The sequence below is a fragment of the Lathyrus oleraceus genome, chromosome 2, assembly GCF_024323335.1.
Source record: "Lathyrus oleraceus cultivar Zhongwan6 chromosome 2, CAAS_Psat_ZW6_1.0, whole genome shotgun sequence".
Classification (NCBI taxonomy): Eukaryota; Viridiplantae; Streptophyta; class Magnoliopsida; order Fabales; family Fabaceae; genus Lathyrus; species Lathyrus oleraceus.
The window spans coordinates 408,018,051-408,037,139 of record NC_066580.1 but is presented as its reverse complement, the minus strand read 5'-3'; the positions used below and the strand labels follow the sequence as shown (position 1 = coordinate 408,037,139).

At 35.4% G+C, this 19,089-nt stretch overlaps 1 protein-coding gene across 1 annotated transcript; it reads right to left on the bottom strand.

The window, feature by feature from the left end:
- Window positions 1-6,219: 6,219 nt before the first annotated feature.
- Window positions 6,220-10,624, bottom strand: LOC127119769 (heat shock factor protein HSF8). Its single transcript, XM_051050085.1, has 3 exons — window positions 10,172-10,624; window positions 6,844-8,101; window positions 6,220-6,607 (listed from the first exon to the last, which is right to left on the bottom strand). The coding sequence occupies exons 1-2, from the start codon at window positions 10,439-10,441 to the stop codon at window positions 6,884-6,886; spliced, it is 1,488 nt and encodes a 495-aa protein (XP_050906042.1). The 5' UTR covers window positions 10,442-10,624; the 3' UTR covers window positions 6,220-6,607; window positions 6,844-6,883.
- Between the last annotated feature and the right edge of the window lie 8,465 nt (window positions 10,625-19,089).

Below are 19,089 nucleotides of genomic sequence, written 5' to 3'. Positions count from 1 at the left end.
TCTTACGGTCACTGAACACTTTAAATATGGATCCAGACAGGTAGTGCCTCCAAACGTTTAACACAAAACCACAACTTCCAACTCAAGATCATGCGTAGGATAAATCCTTTCATGAACTCTCAACTGCCTCGACGCATAAGCCACAACCTGACCATTCTGCATCAACACACCGCCCAGACCCATCTTTGAAGCATCACAATAAACCACAAAGGACTCACTTGGATTCGATAAAATCAAATTGGAGCATACGCTAACTTCTTCTTAAGTTCTTGGAAACTCTCTTCATAATGCACATCCCACAAATAGGCCTGACCCTCTCGAGTCAACCGAGTCAACGACAACGCTAACTTTGAGAAACCTTCAATGAACTTCCTGTAGTAACTGTCTAATCCAAGAAAACTTTTAATCTTAGTGACAGACTTCAAACTCTACCATTGCAACACAACAGCTATCTTCGGCGGATCCACCGCTATACCACCACTAGAAATAACATGACCAAGGAAACTCACTTCTCTTAACCAAAACTCATACTTGGAAAACTTCGCGTACAACTGGTTCTCTTTCAATGTTTGCAATACAATCCTCATATGTTCCACACATAGCCTCATAGTACATTTCTTCTTCTTCACTAACAACACCGACACACCACACGGCAAAACACTCGGACGAGCAGACTTCTTCTCAGGCAGATCTTCAAGTTGCTTCTTCAATTCACCCAACTCTGAAGTAGACATCCTATAAGGATCCATCGAGACCAGACTAGTACTAGGTACTAGGTCAATAGTAAACTCAATTTCTCTCTCTGGTGGCAAATCACTGATGTATTCAGGAAACACTTCCGAAAATTCACACTCTGCAGGAAGATCACGAACTACTCCCTTTCCTCTTGCTTCTATCGAAGCTAACATCACAAACACTTGCGCCCTATCCTTTACGGAATCTCTCTCGCTTGCTTAGCTGATACAAACGTCAACTTTTCACCTCCATCAAACTCAGATTTACGCTCTAGAGGCAAGTCGCGAATATCTTCAGGAAAACATCAAAAATCAAACACCATTGGCATAACACTAGTTGTCACATTGCTCTTTACTCTACGAGAATAAACATCAATAATACCTAGCCGTTTTCCCTAAAGACATCCCAACTTGACCGGTAGACAGGAATCTCGAATCCATAGCAACTTCAATGTCAGGAACAACACAACTTCGACATTGCCTGAGCTCTTGCAATAATCCTCACACTGCACCAACTTATCAAAACAACTGGTAAACATTTGGTTTAACTCCTATCAATTCATTCCAAGAATAACATTAACTATTTCCAACAAAATACAAACCGTACACATCCTTAGGGAACACGTCTGGATATTCAACACACCACTGACTCATCTCTAGCCAAAACATCGCCTTCCCCCTCACAAGGAAACAGCCAACAAGAACACTTGACCGTCTTCCTTCAAGGATCACACCATTTTCTAATTGACACCAACCTCAAATCCGACCTCTTTTCGGGTTCAGGAAAAGCATAACATTCTCAAAATAGTTGAACTAGCCAACACTGCACTCTCGCATGAAGCAACATGATGTTCAAGCTCTCTATAGTTGGAACATCCAAGAGAAGCAGGTGCTTCTCTCCCACTTGTTTCATTCCCAACCTGCAAATTGAAAACAAACAAGCATCGACAGTGTTCTTACACACATGTCGCATACTGGAGATCAAACATAATTAAATAACCTGTCTGGACGGACCGACCTGCTCTGATACCACTAATGTAACACCCTAAACCCCACGTATAACTTTAACGCATAATTTAATTGAAAATACAACTACAAGGGTGTCACACACATCTTTAATCAATCCTGCTCCGTAACACATGTTACAAAACTCATCACACAACACTTGCCATCGTCTTCTCACTTTCACTTAGGGTATCATTATAGTGGAATCAATCAAACAATTTATAATTTTCAATTCAAGGTATGAAATCTCATAACTTCAAACTTCGTAATACGATAACAAATATCATGATGTTCACATCATCACCATTTAAACCTCGTCGGAAAAAAACAATAACAAAAGAAATTAAAACAAAATGTTCCCAGTTTGATGTTACATTGATCAGAGCAAGACTCTACTATAAGAAACGACAACTACGAGAGGCCACTTCGAGAGCTACCCTCCACTTAATGCAGCAAAACTACTCATGAGTATCTGCATGATGCCTATGTAAAGGCAACATTCAAACTGAAGGGGTGAGAATACACTTCAATAATCAACGGTGAAAAACAAGTGGAAGTAAACTATTTGATAACATCAACATACACAATGCTCAATCAACAATAACACACCAAGTATTCTCACCCAATAACACATCATCAACAATCAACCCAATGCAACACTTATGCAATGCACACAACACCGACTCGACATGCATGTGGTACCAAATATGAACACTCATGTTTATTTCACTCCATGATCCCCATCATAGGATTGATTCCCTCTTGGAATCGGAGCACACCAAAATTGCTATCATCACTCTAGTTAATGCTTCGCTAACCCCCCATAATAAGAATTAACTACTCGCACTCTCAAATAACATGCAATTAACACATCAACTTTCACCACAAAGGATTCCCTCACACACATCTCATCATTCATGTATCACACCATTCTTCATGCAATCATCAATTCATGTTATAATGTTATTAACATCAACAAACAACAACAACTCATCACACATTATTACATGGTATTCATTCATATCGCTTTACTCAAGAATAACATTACACCATCGCATTCACTATAAAGATTCACTAATTAACCAAACAAATCATCATAAACCTGTCTACGATTGATAATTGACTATTATGAGTGCAACTTAGCCTTAGGAAGCCTAAAGCCCTTTGAAATATGTTAGAAAAGGTTTCGTACTAAAAAAATAAGTTTTTAAGCGAAAAATTAGTTTATGTATCGACACATGCGATCCATAGATTGACACGTAGAAGAATTTTTTTGCCTATGTGTCGACACATACGACTTACAGGTCGACACATGTGTTGCATTTTTAAAGCCTATACGTTTTGACTCATGTGCCGCTTGTATGTGTCGACTCATGACCTTCATAGATCGACACATGACATTTATAGGTCGAGACGTGACCTTCATAGATCGACACATGACCTTTATAGGCCGACACATATTGCAAAATTTTCCAAAAATCAACTTTTTGACCATCTAAACACTCTCAAATGCACCAAAAACTCATACCACGAAAACCCATAAACTACAACTCATTTTTCTATGGTTATATCTTCCTAATTCATCATCTTACATATAGTTTTCAATAGTCAACATCATGTTACCACACATCATCATCTTTATATCATCAAGAACACAATCCAAGTTAAAACCCTTCAAAATATCAATCAATGGTATATCATGATCAACAACATATAATCCATAAATTTCACCCTAATTCATCATACATTCAAAAGTGATAACACAACATCAAAATTTAGGTCTACAAATACCCAATCCTAAGGAGGTTAAGGATTCCTCCACTACCCACATGTTCTAACACCCATATAAGAAGCACATTTTCCTCTTACCTGATTTTCAGTCAAAAGCCCCTTTGGAATTCCTAGAGTTCTTCAACCTTAAGCATTTGCTTTTCCTCTTTGCATCTTTTGATCCAACTCCCAAACACACGTTTTGACTCTCTAGGTTCCCAATTCTCTATTTTGTTCCAAGACTTCTTTCCTTCCCAAATATACTCTTCCTATAATACCCTCCAACTTACCATTGTATTCCTCATTCTATCCTTCATATATTCTTTATTCCCAACCTGGTCCTCACTTCTTCTACACATCTAATTTCCTTATCATTTTAAATATAAAATAAATATAAAAATATAAATATAAAAATATAAATATTATTCTAAAATTCCTTAAAACTCTTAATAATTCTAAACACAAATGTCCAGCTCATACTCTCCTTATACCTCTATCTTAAGGACACTTACCCCATAACTACTCATAAATAATTTAACATGATAATCAATTCGAATAAAATCTTAAACAACTCGATTAAATCAAATAATTGAACTCGAGGTGTTAGACTTAGTGCAAGACGTGACATATTTTCTAATAGTTATTGACTTATAATCTCAAGATATATGATACGAAGATCCGACACTTCAATAGATTTAGCTTCCTTTTTTTAGGAGACAAATCATCCCCTAGTTCAGATTCATGACAATGTTGGGTTGTTGACTCGTCATTTTTCTTGTTATTTTTCTCACAAAGACCATTCTTTTCCAAATTATAATTTCCGCTTCGAATCTATTTTTTATAAGTGTTTCATTATTATGGGGCGTTTTAATTAGATCATCATTATCATTACTGAAAAATGTAGGCTCAAATCTTACCAAATACCTCACTCATAGTAGAAGTAGGTTCAATAGGTTAATCATGACCATTTGTTGTTGGTGTTGAAGTGCAAGTCTCCAAATTTTATGATATTGGCAAAGATAAATTAAAAGAACTTACTTTCCTTCCTTAAAATTCCCCCTTCGTAGTTATAAATATTATTTCTTCTTTTGATCATTTCTATCATTTTTGTGTGGGAGAATATGAAGAAGAAAAAACATAGTTTATAACATGTTGTTCTAAATTTCCAACATTTTTTGTGTTCATGAACAAAAGATGTGCAACCAAAAACTTTTAAAAGCAAATTATTTATAACATGATTATTAGGAAAACATACTTTAACAATATTAATCAGATCAAAATTAAAGATTTTAAAATACATTTTGTTAACCAAATATGAAGCAGGTAAAACAATTTCCTCATAAATAATTTGGCACATTATTTATAAAAAAGTAAATCACGAGCTACTTCTAATAAAAAAAAATCTTTCTACAACTCTGTTTTGTTGGAGGATGTTAGGACATCAAAAATTCATTCAAATTAGTGTTGAAATGTTTTCTGTTATTATCACTTCTAAAAACTTGAATATTTATTTAGAATTAATTTTGCATAATATAAAAAAATCATCAACAACCTGACAAGCATCTATAAATACAATAAACTACTTTTCTTTTTGAGAGAAAGTGTATTCGTATAATTGAGGTCTTACACATCACTATGAATAATAAGAAAAAAAGTTTTGAAGGTTTGTAAGACGGTAGAAAATGAGAACGACAATGGTTTTCGAATTCACATGTCTCTCGCTTAAATAGAGACAAATTTATATTAATAAATAGTTTTATAAATGTATACAAAATGAAACGACGGTGGTTTTCAAATCCACAAGTCTCAAGTTCAAATAAAAATAATGTATTAATAAATAATTTTAGAAACAAGTGTTCCAAATAAAAAAAACTAAAATGTACCCTAAATATCATAACATAATGTTATCATCATTATTTAAAAAAGAAAAACTCATCTAAAACTTATTTATTTGGAAGATTGTAGATATTCATCTTTAAAGTAGAAGTAATAGAATCTTCAACTTTCCTTAACACTACCAATCGTATTCCTCATATTCAAATTCTAAAAGATACAATGAATACGAAAAAAGTTAGTTTGACAATATTTCTCGAGATAACTTAGTGACTGCCATCATACATTTGGGATATGAAGGTCTCTCCAAAGGTTATACTTAGAGACAACATAAAAGAACTTGGAATGACTGAAAAAGAGTCAAAACCGTCTGCAATTTTTATCTTAATTACCTGCGCATAGACTATACGAAGAAAAAAAATATAGATTCATCGGTCATGATCAATAGCATCAAAATCTACTATTCACCGAATCTACTGAAAGAAGAAAAATGATAAGGAAGGTTGTGCACTTCGGACTAGTAATTCCAATTAATGGCAGGAGTCATCCTCAACTCAGCTGCCACACATCAGCACATTTAATAGCCAAACTTAACAATAGAATTGAAAGGTTTTCTAGATATTTTGAAGACAAAATGGACCAATGCATACTAATTTAAAGATCAACAAGTTTATTCACTGTTTGGCTATATTTTGCTTATGGGATGTTTATATTGTTGTATTCTCACAAACTTACCATACCTACTGCAATATTTAGAAGCTACAAAATGTAGCATTAGCTTGGACGTCCGGTGGCAGAGTCTAGCGGAAATGGCAACTATCATGGCGTGACTACCTATAGTTCGAGTCCTAATACGAAGAAATATTCATGTTTGGCGTACGTCACAAGAAGAAATATTCATATTATTATATGTCACACCTCAAATAGTATTACGCCCAAAAAAATATTTGTGACAATCAATTCCATTATCTTCTATTTCATTTTTTTATCAATTGAAACATAACCCGAGGAAAAATCGGTTACATAAGAACAAACAGCCCAAGCTAAATGGCAAGTAATGTTAAAAGCAAGAATCACTGATATCCAATGTTCCTGTCTTTGTTCAGAAAGTAAATCTCCAAAGCAATGTGCACTTCATTTCAGACACCTTGAGTAATCATTACAAATGTCTTCTCTTTTTCCCATTTTCCCCCTCACCCAGGAAACATCAAGTTGGGGAGAAAACTGCACTGTATAATTCACATATGTTCAACTCCAAAGATTTCCTATAACATTGAAAGAATTGATCAGGTATCACATAAAACACTCTCTAAACATTACAAGGTCAAAAAGTTCATAACTCGTTTACAACATGTAAAGGAAGGAACTATCAATGCCACAGATGAAAGTATGCGCAAGTTAAACATACAGAAGACCAAATGATAAGCCTCTCAGGGAGCAAGTGGAGGGTGTAATTATATTATAGACATCATTACTTGTGTCTTTTATGGGTGAGGATTACCTTGGACAGTATGAAAGATTGATACAAATTTGATAGCCGGTTATATTCTTTTGACCTCAGAAGAAAGAAGACCCATCTGCTCTGTTAGTTGATCCAGGTGTTGAGTATTTTCCCATCCATTTTCTGGTGGCTGCGGCTCATTTCCTCTGGATATTTCGTCAACGCTGGTCTCAAGATCCTCTGGAAGGGGAGTTTGCAAAAGATCCTCCCAAATAGAAGGATTGTTTAACAAATCATCAATGTCTGCACCGGGTGAAAGAGCTTCAAAATCAATGGGAAATGACCCGAGTGAAGTTGGATCCATAAATCCATCATCTGTCTCAGGAGCCATATAATTGTCTTCCGGAATATCGAGAATACTTCTTGGCACAGTCTCTGGTATTGAAGGTATATCAGGCATGATAACATCTGCTTGAGAATTCGGGATAGTCGGTACTGTATGTGCTCCATCCAACATAACATTTTCAGATGCTGCAGCTTGAGGTACATCTGGAGAAGGTATGTGTCCTTGAGCTCCTGTTGCAGCTGGAATGTGAGAAGACTGCACTGAAGATGGAGGAACTTCTTGAAGAGTTACTCCGGAATTCCAGTTTGAAGAGCTACTACTGTCCATTGCATTGGATGGGGATGTACCGTCACCAATCAAGTAATTATCAGGATTTTTATTGAAAGATTCTACACGAGGAGTATCCCATTTCATGATCTTCCTTAGCATTGCTTTTGCTGTTTCATTCATCTGAGGCTGATATTTAATAATTTGTCCATCAGAAGGGGCAGCTCGCTCTGTTGTTTCAGCAATACCTTCCTGTTTGAGCCTACGCTTTTTGTTGACTTCAGTTATGCGCCTATTGCTGTCATTTTGCTGTTGCACAAACTGAGCAAAGAAGCCAGGACTCTGGACAGCTTTGGCAAGGAATGACATCATTTGCTGTTGTCGTTGCTCCATTCCTTGAAGGCGCTGAACCATTGTTTGCAGCTGGTTATCAGTGGTTTGTTGCTGCTGTCTCAACCTCACAAGCTCTTGCATCAGAACATTCTTGTCTCTTTTCAGCCGCTCAACCTCTTCCTCAAGCCCAAATTTCCCGACTTCTACACATGCCCCTACTGATGAACTCTGTCCAGGTGGTTGCTGAGCTGGTTGATGATTATTGCCATGGGCAGGTTTCCGTCGAGTTATACTCTTAAGCAAGTGTTTTTGACCCCTCAAAAAACCCTCATTTGCAAATTCCCAGCGATCTGGGTCGACCTTCCTGAAACCCTGTTTGATAATAGAAAGGAAAAAGAAACAGGAGTTAGGTCACACACACACGGTAAAAAAAAAACACTGCTTTCTAGTTTTATAAAACACTAAAATACTCATACGTTGCCAAACAAAAAAAATTACAGATGATTAAGGATGTACAACAATATGGCAAAGAAATGCATGAAACTTCAATCAAGGTCAACTGGATGCATTCCACAAAAGCACCAATAAGCAATCATTGACAGAAAGCTGTAATATTACACACTCAATTCCTGCGAGGTTTAAAGGGGGAAGAAGCTAGGGATGCAAACGTTTTAAGCCAACCCGTAAAGGATGTACATCAGCCTGACAACTAAAGTGAGTGCTGATTTTTTTACTCAAGTAAACCGCAGAAATGACATTCCAAAAAGTCCATGTCAACAAATTGAGCCTGAGGACAAACTCAACTTATTTAAGGTTCAAAAGACTAATGGAAAATGAAGTTATGGAGCTCATGTCAATTAGCTAAGTGTTTGAAGTATTTTAACCAGAAGTTGAATCTAAGACAGATTAATTTCCATATAAAAGTTATAATACATGTTACACTGATCTGCCAAAAAGGAATTAAACTTAAAAATAAAATGTTCATTCTACAACCAATAATATAGTTCAGGAAACTAGAAGTAGATTATAATCCTAAATGAATGCCAATAACAAAATAAACTGGGCTTTGGTTCACACGGAAAACAGAACTTATGCTGTTCTAGTGTTTTGATACAATCAATTACCATTAATTCATAGCAAGAGGCTACATTGCATTTCTATTATCGCCTAATTATAAGAAACTTACTGGCTTCAAAGTAAAGAATGAAAGAGCCTCATACTACATAAAACTTAAAAGCATGCATTTCTATGCAACTATGGCAACTGATTAATTCCACATCACCACAAAGTTTAAATCACCTTCCTTGGAAGCAGTTAATTATAAAAGCAGAGTTTCCTGTGTTGTTATATACACATCCTAACGTATCATAAACTATATTTTTCAAGAAAAAATATAAATAATATATTCGTTATACTGATAGCAGTGATTTAAATGTTCCTACTTCATAGAATTTAACTAAGTTTCTGTGCAGTCATAATACAGGGCCAATACCAGCTTCATAGCAAACATTTCTCCAAGAACCCTAAAATCCTCTTCATAACACTTCACTATCTAATGCCTTATTTAAGTTAGGTATATTACCTTACATAATACAGTGTATATATGCCTATGACATTAAATATATAATGCATGCGTTAGTAAACCATAATCAAGTAACATATTAACCTGAGAATGGCTTTCTTTGTCAAATTTCGCTCTTCTGCTCCATTTAGTTGCTGACAGAATGCAGGAGGGTAAAATATCAAATTTAAATTTTACAAGTCTATCCATTCTTTAGAAACAAGGAAACAAAATTAACAAACCTCACCCTAGCTCTTTCATTTTAATTGACGGATAAAGTACTCTATGGTTTCAGTTGAGGCCATTCCGACAAACTTGATTAGTCCTAATCCAACCTTACAAAATTGGTTTGTAAGGCAAAGGTTGTCTTGTCACACACTTATAACCACTATCCAGATTCAGACCACATCACTATCAAAATGTGTGACACTAAAATGCCACCAGATGATAAAAGAGGAACTAAGGATGTAGGGCATAACAATTCCCCTAAAAAATAATTGGGGGAAGGTGTGGAGTGTGGAATGGAACTGTACATTCTATCCACTCACTCCTCACTAATTTCACCAAAACAAACTTTATCCACAATAGATCAAATTTTGCATACATCACACTAGATCAAATCAACACCCACCGTATAATCATAGATCAAACTTTATCCACAATAGATAAAAACATCAAAAAGTTCAAAACAAAATCCCATAAAGTAAAGTACACACTTCATTCCAAGACAGATTAAAATTCAAACGCATCAAAAGGTTACTAATTCAAATAAAATAAAACACCAAGAATCAGTAATCACTTCCATTCCAATATTCAATCAGGCAAAATGCAAAAACTGTTAATAAAATAAGAAAAAAAGATAGAGAAGGAAGAGAACACACATATGTATTCAACTGTCTAACAAAGCTTGAGAAGTTGTTGTGTTTGAAGTACTTGGGCAAAAGGTCCCGAGCGAATTCCGGTGGGTCCCAAACGACAAAACTGTTGTTCGTTGCGCTCCATGAAACAATCGCGTCAGTGGAAGGGTCGTCAACCATGTCATACGTCTTGCTCAAAAAGGGAGGCGGCGAGTTAGAGTTTTGCATCGGTGTCGGCGCCGGTAATTGGGCAGAGCCTTCACCGCCGCCAGTGACGCCGCTGGCTCCATCCATGACGGAGGATTTTGATATTTGAATAACAACAATGAGGAGTGCTGAGAAATTGAAAACCCTAATAGGGTAGTTTTAGAATGATGAGAGATGAAATTAGGGGTTGAAGGAAAAAGAGGCGACAGGAGATGATGGATTTAATTTATTGTGTGTGGTGTGGGGATGGGATTATGGACGACACTCCCCTTTTCTTTTTGGCTTTTTGCCCTTTATTTGTGTCAAAATATTACCAATTTACCATTATGGAATAAATATTTTAAAATTAAATACTAATATATGACTTAGTATAATACGCGTGATTGAATAATAATATTATATTGTCAGTGTATTTTTTTTCTTTTAAAATAAATGTTGAATATAATATTTAAAATTTAAAGGTTACGCCTTATTTTTAAAGTTTGAAGATTAAGATAAAATATATGAATTAATTTTTTGGTGTAAAAAATTTAAAAAAAATTCTTATTTATATATTATTATAAGTAAATTATTAATTATTATAAATTAATAATTTTTTGACTTAATTGAAAATCTATAACTTGTATACATGAATAATAAACTTTCTAAACTATGTTTAATCAAGTTATTTAATATGTGCAAACAAAATTACATCATCAATGGTGATAAATAATCTTACAATAAACCGAAACACTACATATATGCTTTTTGTGATATTTAAGGTAAAGTACAAAAAATTTAAGTGTTACTTAGTTATAATTTAAGTGTTTAATTGGTATGAGTGTTCTTTACTTAGAGCTAGTTAGTGTGACTAACTTCTTGATCTATGTGACCATCTACCTACTTAATTAGAATGTGAATTGTATAAATATATCAATATAAGTGATGATAACTCAATCACTTTCAGAACTTCATTTATCTATATTCTCTCATGCATGAATTAGAATGTTCTAGCAAATTGGCATGAATAGATCTTTTGGTTTCGATCTAGGGAGATTGAAAAACAAGAGTGATTCTAGTGAGAATACACTACTATAAAAGGGGAGCATTGGTTCCAATAACAATATTCCCACTGAATTACCAAAATTTGATGGCAATAATTGGGAGAATGGAACGTTGTGATGGGGGCACTCGTTGGTTGTTTTTAATAATGGTCATCCAACATTTGTTTGAGGGGCAATTGATGTCGAAAGAGTTGCATTCAAGAAGAAGAGTAAAAGCAGATATTGCAAGACTATGTTTCTCATTCATCAATGTCTGAATGATGCCAATTTTGATAAAGTTTATGTTGCAATAAATTCAAAATAGGTCTAAAAAACATTGGTGAAAGGTCACGCAAGTGATGCTCAAGTTAAGAAGCCGAAATTTTAATCATTAAGAGGAAGTATAAACTTCTGCAAATGGAAGAACATGAAAAGGTGACAAAATTCTTTTTCAAGATCAAAAGTATTACAAACTCTATGGCAACGGATTGTGAACTTCTCACTAATCAACAAATTTGTCACACAAACATGTGTTTCTAACATAGCAAGTTTGATTATATTGGGTGTGTTATTGAGGAATCCAATAATATTTCTTCCATCGGTATAGATGAATTATAAAGCACATTAGAGGCAAAGGAGTTGAGATTAACAAACAAAAGTAAAAAACACATATTAGTTGATGAAACATTGGAAGTGAATGCTTCCATGAATGGCGGTTATTCCAAACATAAGTGAAAGAAATGTGGCTTCAAAAAACAATTCAAGAATGATGACAATGATGAAGAATGTTTTGTTTTAGAATTAGAAATAGAGTGAGATGCAGAAGTTGTGACGGACTAGAGCTTCTAATGTGGTGGAGTATGGATGTACTTGTAAGATTAGTACTCCGACATTCAAATGAATATGTGAAAGAGTATAAAGTATTCATATTGTGTTTGAAACTTGTTATCTGAAATGATGTGATCCATATATATCATAGGAGGAATAACGATTTCGCTATCTTTTAGGCGTGGAATTCGGAAGACCATCAGATGTACTTGAGGTGTAAATCCCCTATAGCAAGGTACATGATAGTCCAATGGACAAAGGAAGTTACCAGAAGCCCAGTCGTGTACTCGGTTGGCTCAAGTTTTATTTCGGGATGATCTTCTTCATAATGGTTGGATCGAACGAGATATGACTAACCCAAAACAGTTGCCCCTAAGACTAGCTAGGAGTCTCGGATACTGGGGAGTCTTTTAGTAGTTGCGGCCAGTTATATCGAAGGCTTATCTCGGCCCTTTTTTCTTTTAGAATTGAAACGTTCGGAGTACATCGCTAAAGCAATGAAGGATAATCGCATCTAATGATTTCTTATCATTGATTCATTGGAGCCTTTAATTACTAACATGTCACCTTAGGTATGCGAGTTAGGAACCGATTACCCTACCTAAGGTACTCAAATGTTTTCTGTCCCCGTGCGGATTGATGGGACGAGATGTTGGTTACCCTCTTATTTTCCCTTCATTACTCGATCTAAACCGTTGATTTTTGTCTTGCCCCCTCTCTACAAGAGTGTAGGCGTTGTCCCTCGATTCCTTATATATTCTCTCTATATCACTCTGCTTGGTTTAGTGAACTTAGGTCTTTGTTTAACCAATTAGTTTTATGGCAGCAATCGTGGAAGAATATTACTCTTGGGTCGAGCCAAAGTATTTTACCCATAAACCCGCTTTCATTATAGGGAAAGAACCCTTAAAAATAAGGGTTCCCCCCGATTAGGCCGTTATACTTATTTCTGTGACAAAAGGATATTCCACAAGTTTGAAGGGTGTTATATCCCTTTTTACTCCTGCATTTTTCAAGAGTTAGGCGTTTGTCTTTCGCTAACCTCTTTCGAGTGAGAGGTTCTGGACCATCTTCATGTTCCTCCCTCATAACTCCATCCATGTGCCTGAGTTTTCGTTCTAGTACTTAGTAGTGGTATGAGTACCAGGAAAAGGAGGCTTTAACTTCTCGAGATCTTTTTCTAAACCTTTTTAAAGTATTCCCCATTTTAATGGGTGATGTTGCTTACGGGCTCGAACCATTTCTAGAAGAAGAAAAGAAAGCCCATCGGATCCCCATCCTCACCAAAGAGTTTTCTCCTCTCAATACAATCGGGGGCACTAATTATCGCACATGTATCAATCATTTTCTTCTTTTACTGAGAAAAGGGTACTTCATCAAAACCAAATCCTTGCTCATAGCTGATCCCTTGATACCAGACACACAATTCTTATTTGATCTTCTTTTCCTCAAAGGATAGTGGACGCAACCTAGAGTGGTAAAAAGAAATAGTCTGGCGAAAGTGATCGCTACTTAAGTATTTCTAAAAACCCTCTTACAAGAATGGGCACATCCCACCGGGTTTGAAGATGAACAAAAGGCCAATTGAGATTCAAAAGTGACGAGTTTCACTAGCATGAAACATTCAAGAAAATTTCCCCAATCAGTGGCGAAAGGGCTAAAGCAAATCACTTGGAGGCGAAGGGAGACCAATACCTGATCACGGGTATCGTGTTGAGTGGTACGGGCAACAAAAAATTAACAAAAAAAGAGATCTGAAGAAGGTCTCCAAGACTTATAGTCAACACATAATCGAAACACCTTCATGAAAGCCTAACTTCAGGATGAAGCTGCGATGGGGCTAAACCAGGGCACCTGGGGGCGAAGGGAGACCAATCCCTAATCACGGGTAGTTTCCTGAGAGGTACGCTCCATAGAAAAAATATTGCAAAAGAGCTTCAGAGTAGGTGTCTAAGACTTATACTCAGGACAAAATTGGAATGCCTTCATAAAAGCCAAGCTCTGAGATGAAGCTACGAGGGGGAATCCCTCAAAGGGTCCATCACGACCACCTCAAAAGCCTAGAAAGGTAAACACATCCCCAACCTAATGATGAGGCATTCATATAGAGGAACCAAACAACCCTTAAAAGAGATGTATATCCTTTCCTTTAGGCCTACTGGGAGAACCGACGAATCTGAGGGGTTGTCGACCGTGATGACAACATTCGTTATAACCTCGACATTATTCAAGATGGAAAGGGTCCCAACCACCTCAGTAGCCACTTAGTGGTATCTATTGGTATTATTCGGCTCAACTAGTTGAAGTCCCTTGTTCGCCACTTCATCAGCTTTAAAATAAATTATCGAGACTAATCCAGGATAAATCATTAGACTGCCCTTGGAATTCCAAATGATGTGAGATTTCAGCATCGTTGGAATCATGAACATTCATTCACATATATATGTGGACTAGCGTGTTCCATCCTTTAACTAACAACTTCTATTTCAACCTCGGCGAAGATAGATAAGGGAATGGCTTTTCAATGGTACTATCACCCGACTAGCGTGTTCCATCCTTTGACTAACAACTTCTATTTCAACCTCGATGAAGATAGATAAGGGAATGGCTTTTCAATGGTACTATCACCCACATTGGCTCTATTTGAGAGTAAAGCCTCTCAAGACTCTCTATAAGGGGCTTCTTCTGAAAATGAGTCCTCGGATACTCCTTATGTTTTGGAATCCTTAACCAGAGAAGCAATCTTCTATACAGAGTCCCTACGAACATAAGGAAAGGAATGCAATGCTGGCTCCATCGCCCTATTCAAAGAAGAAGTACTACTCTCCAAATCACTCTTTATTATAATAGGTTTATCACTCATATTAAATGAAGAAACAATGAATGATTTAATGAAAAACTTAAGTGAAGATAAAATTCCTTGAAATATAAGGTCGAATGTAGTAAAGCAAAGAAAAAGGTTGAAAGTTGAAACCTTGAAGCTTTGAATGTATGGAGATGGTTACTCCTGTAAAAATGATCTCGAAGAAGAGAGAAAGACTTAAAGGAAACAAGGGAAACCCAGTCTACTAGATTGTGAAAAAGTTCCTTCATATTCCCTATATCCTTATATAGGCAAAAACAGTCGGGTGGATCAGATTGATAATAAGAAGCCATTATGGATCAATGGTCATATTTCATCTTGGAAATGCAACCAAACTCAAATTAACATTAAGCTACATCGTGCTACTCCATACCTTTTCAAGTCAACATCAAAGGAAAAAATAGTGAAACGTTTCAGTGATGGGACATGATTTAATGCTCATATTCCCCATTACACTTTGGAAAAACAAAGCATTGCATACCAAAATTTGACAATGTCGTTGATAGTTGTTGATTCTACAACAGAGGTCGAGTATATTCTTGCCTCAAATGCAACAAAGAAAGTTGTTTGGATCAAGAAGTTCATTATTAAAGTTGGCATATTCCCTAGCATTGTGGATCTCATTGATCTCTATTGTGATAACAATGGTGCTATCGCACAAGCTAAGGATCCTAGATCTCAGCAACAATCCAATTCGAGAGATAATAGATAGAGGATATGTAAAGATATGTGGAATATCAACATTTGACAATGTCGCTGACCCACTAACAAAGCCTCTTGTAAAACAGAAGCATGATACTAGATCTATGGGTATTATGGGTATGCTTGATTGGCTCTAGTGCTAGTGGGATATTATTGGTGTAAACCCTAAAGTGACTAGTTTGATTATAATTTGGTACTTGTATCGAATTATTTCTTAATAATTAAAATTCATTTATTTATTCTGTTTGTTTTTCCAAAATAATAAAGTCCATATAATAGCTAGTTCATTTATTGAAAAGTTAAGTGTGATTAATCATGAGATCTCATTAAACATAAGGACATTATTCTTAAATTATTTGTAGTCAAGCTTTATTCTGAAGTAGGATAACATTAAAGCATTGAGACTATTATATGGATAAACTAATGATCACATCTCATTGATCATGGGTAAATAGTTATCAAGTATTCATATAAGTATTAATATTATGAGTAATATTTATACTGGATTGACCCGCTATGAGAGTACTGTCGTGGCGCGAAAAACACTCTAGTACACGATCACTTGAAATACAATAGAGTTGCCACCTAAGTTTATTTTTGAAAGTGGAAGCATCGATAAAACCCTAAAAGAACAAAAAAAACATGGTCGTCGCAACCAAATTCAGGTTCGAGAGTCGATTATGCGTGGGAAAAGTATTAGTACTCCACACATTTGTTGTACTCAACGGGAACCGTTTAGTTAGTTTTGTGAATAAGAGTGTTAGCTTAAGTTATGTGTTTTCTTCAACTTATTCAAATGTTTATCTGAAAAGAAAAAGGACTAGATTTTTTTATTAGGGTGTTTTACAATATTGCGAGTTTCGCTCCTACGTATTCTCACGTGCGATGAGGAATTCAAAGTTATGCAGTTCTGGATAGCAAATGCTTATTGGTTGGTCGTTTTTAGTGAAAGGTATTTAGTTGCATTCGAGCAAAAACACTTCTTGTTGCCCAAAAATGGATAAATAAATTTTTGCGTTGCGTCAGAATGGAAACATAATTCAGAATCTCAGGGGTTTATGTTCTTATCGCATTCGAGCGGAAAATGTTACTTACTACTCGCGTATGGTAGGAGTGAAGCATTATTTGCATCGTCTCGGAATGGACTAAGCATCTTTCGTATATGAAAAAAAAATTGTCGTCAAAGTGAAAAAAGATAGATTTGATTCGTTGATATTATGTTTAGGTGGAAGACGAGTATTCGAACGACAATCTATTATGGCTTATATCCAAATACTTGGGGACTAGGATGGATATTATAACCAACTAATCCTTTTTCGTCCAAGTTAATTATGAAATTTGTGATGCAAATTAGGTCATGATTCCTTAATAGAAGACAAGCATTTGAACGACAAGCTATTACAACTTGTATCCAAATACTCGGGGACTAGGATGGATATTACAACCAACTAATCATTTTTCATCTGCTAAAGAACTGACTAAGTTCGGTTAGTTATTGTGTTTTAAACAGAAGATAAGTACTCAAGCAACATATTATTATGGCTTGTATCCAAATACTCGGGGACTAGGATGGATATTACGTCCGACTAATCCTATTTTATTCGGTTTTAATTAAGAAAGGGATTTTTGACGCGCTTGAAAGTGTTTGAAAATGGTATTTGATTTAATTGATTCTTTAAATGATGATGAACACTCGAACGTCGAGCTATTATGGATTGTATCCAAATGATCGGGGACTAGGATGGATATTACGTCTAACTAATCCTTTTTCATCCAAGGATATACTTGAGAAAAGAGCTTTCAATTTAAATTTGAAAACTATTTTTGGTTTGGTTTGTGAAAAAAAGTTTGATTTTATTTATTAAAAATGAAGGTGGAGGTTATTTAGTGAAAATAAATGACTTAATTTATTTTAATATTTATTAATCAAAATAACAATATAAAATCAAATAAGAGAAAAACAATAAATAAAATAAAATAAGGAGTTGGGAAGGGGGTGCACAAGTGGACAAGGGCATGTGAATAGTCTGGGCCCAAGAGGCCTAAGTCCATGGTTATACGTTACACCATCAATGGGTGTTAAATGAATAGGGGCGTGTGAATCAGCAAAGATGTATAGGCCCATACAAAAGGGCCCAACAAATCCAAACAAACAAAAAAACAGACCTAAACACTTTTACCTATTTGATGAGGATCAGACAGTCGGGGTCATATATCCACATGCAACTAAATCTATGCCATTGATCAAGATGAAATGACTATGATTCATGGAACTAATGGTGGACGATCCTGATTTGGCCATGTGGCCATTAGGGCGAGAGATAAAAAATTTCTCTCTCTCTCTCTCTCTCTCTCTCTCTCTCTCTCTCTCTCTCTCTCTCTCTCTCTCTCTCTCTCTCTCTCTCTCTCTCTCTCTCTCTCTCTCTCTCTCTCTCTCTCTCTCTCTCTCTCTCTCTCTCTCTCTCTCTCTCTCTCTCTATATATATATATATATATATATATATATATATATATATATATATATATAATATATATATATATATATATATATATATATATATATATATATATATATATATATATATATATATATATATATATATATATATATATATATATATATATATATATATATATATATATATATATATATGGACGCGTGTTCTTATTAATCCTTCTTCATGAATATGAACAAATTATCCATAAAATCAAAACAAACACTGCTAAATTTCCCTTACGCACTCATATTCACATTATTAATATAGACTAAACCCAACACACACACACATAATCAACACATATCTGGAAAAAGAAACTCATGATCAAAGAACCATAATTTTTATATTCATTCGATTGGTATGAATTATGGTGTTTTAATATTAACTATCATGGGGAAACAGTCCAAGACATGTGCAGTTAGGGCAAGAAAATTGAAAATCGAGCAAGAACAGGACAAGACAAATAAAAACGAGCAAGAAAATTGAAAATCGTACCAAGCCAGAATTCTGGAATTTCCAGACTCTGGTGGAGGATGAAGATTCCGACCAGTGATGAGGAATTTTCATAGCTCTACCCAGATTCTGGTCAACTAAAATTTTCAAGGTAAATTCGCTTCTGAGCTTTTATCTACTTGCCTTTGCTTCTTCTTTCCACTTCTGATCTCCTTCTACTCAAAATCCCTATGAACTATGACTCTAAAACAAATCCTTAATTCTCACTCTGTTTTCCGATTTTGAGGTGAAACAAGGAGGCAGGTTCAACTAACGGAAGGAGTGTGATTAGCTCAACAATGAAGCTGGAATTTCTTCACCATCAAGAAG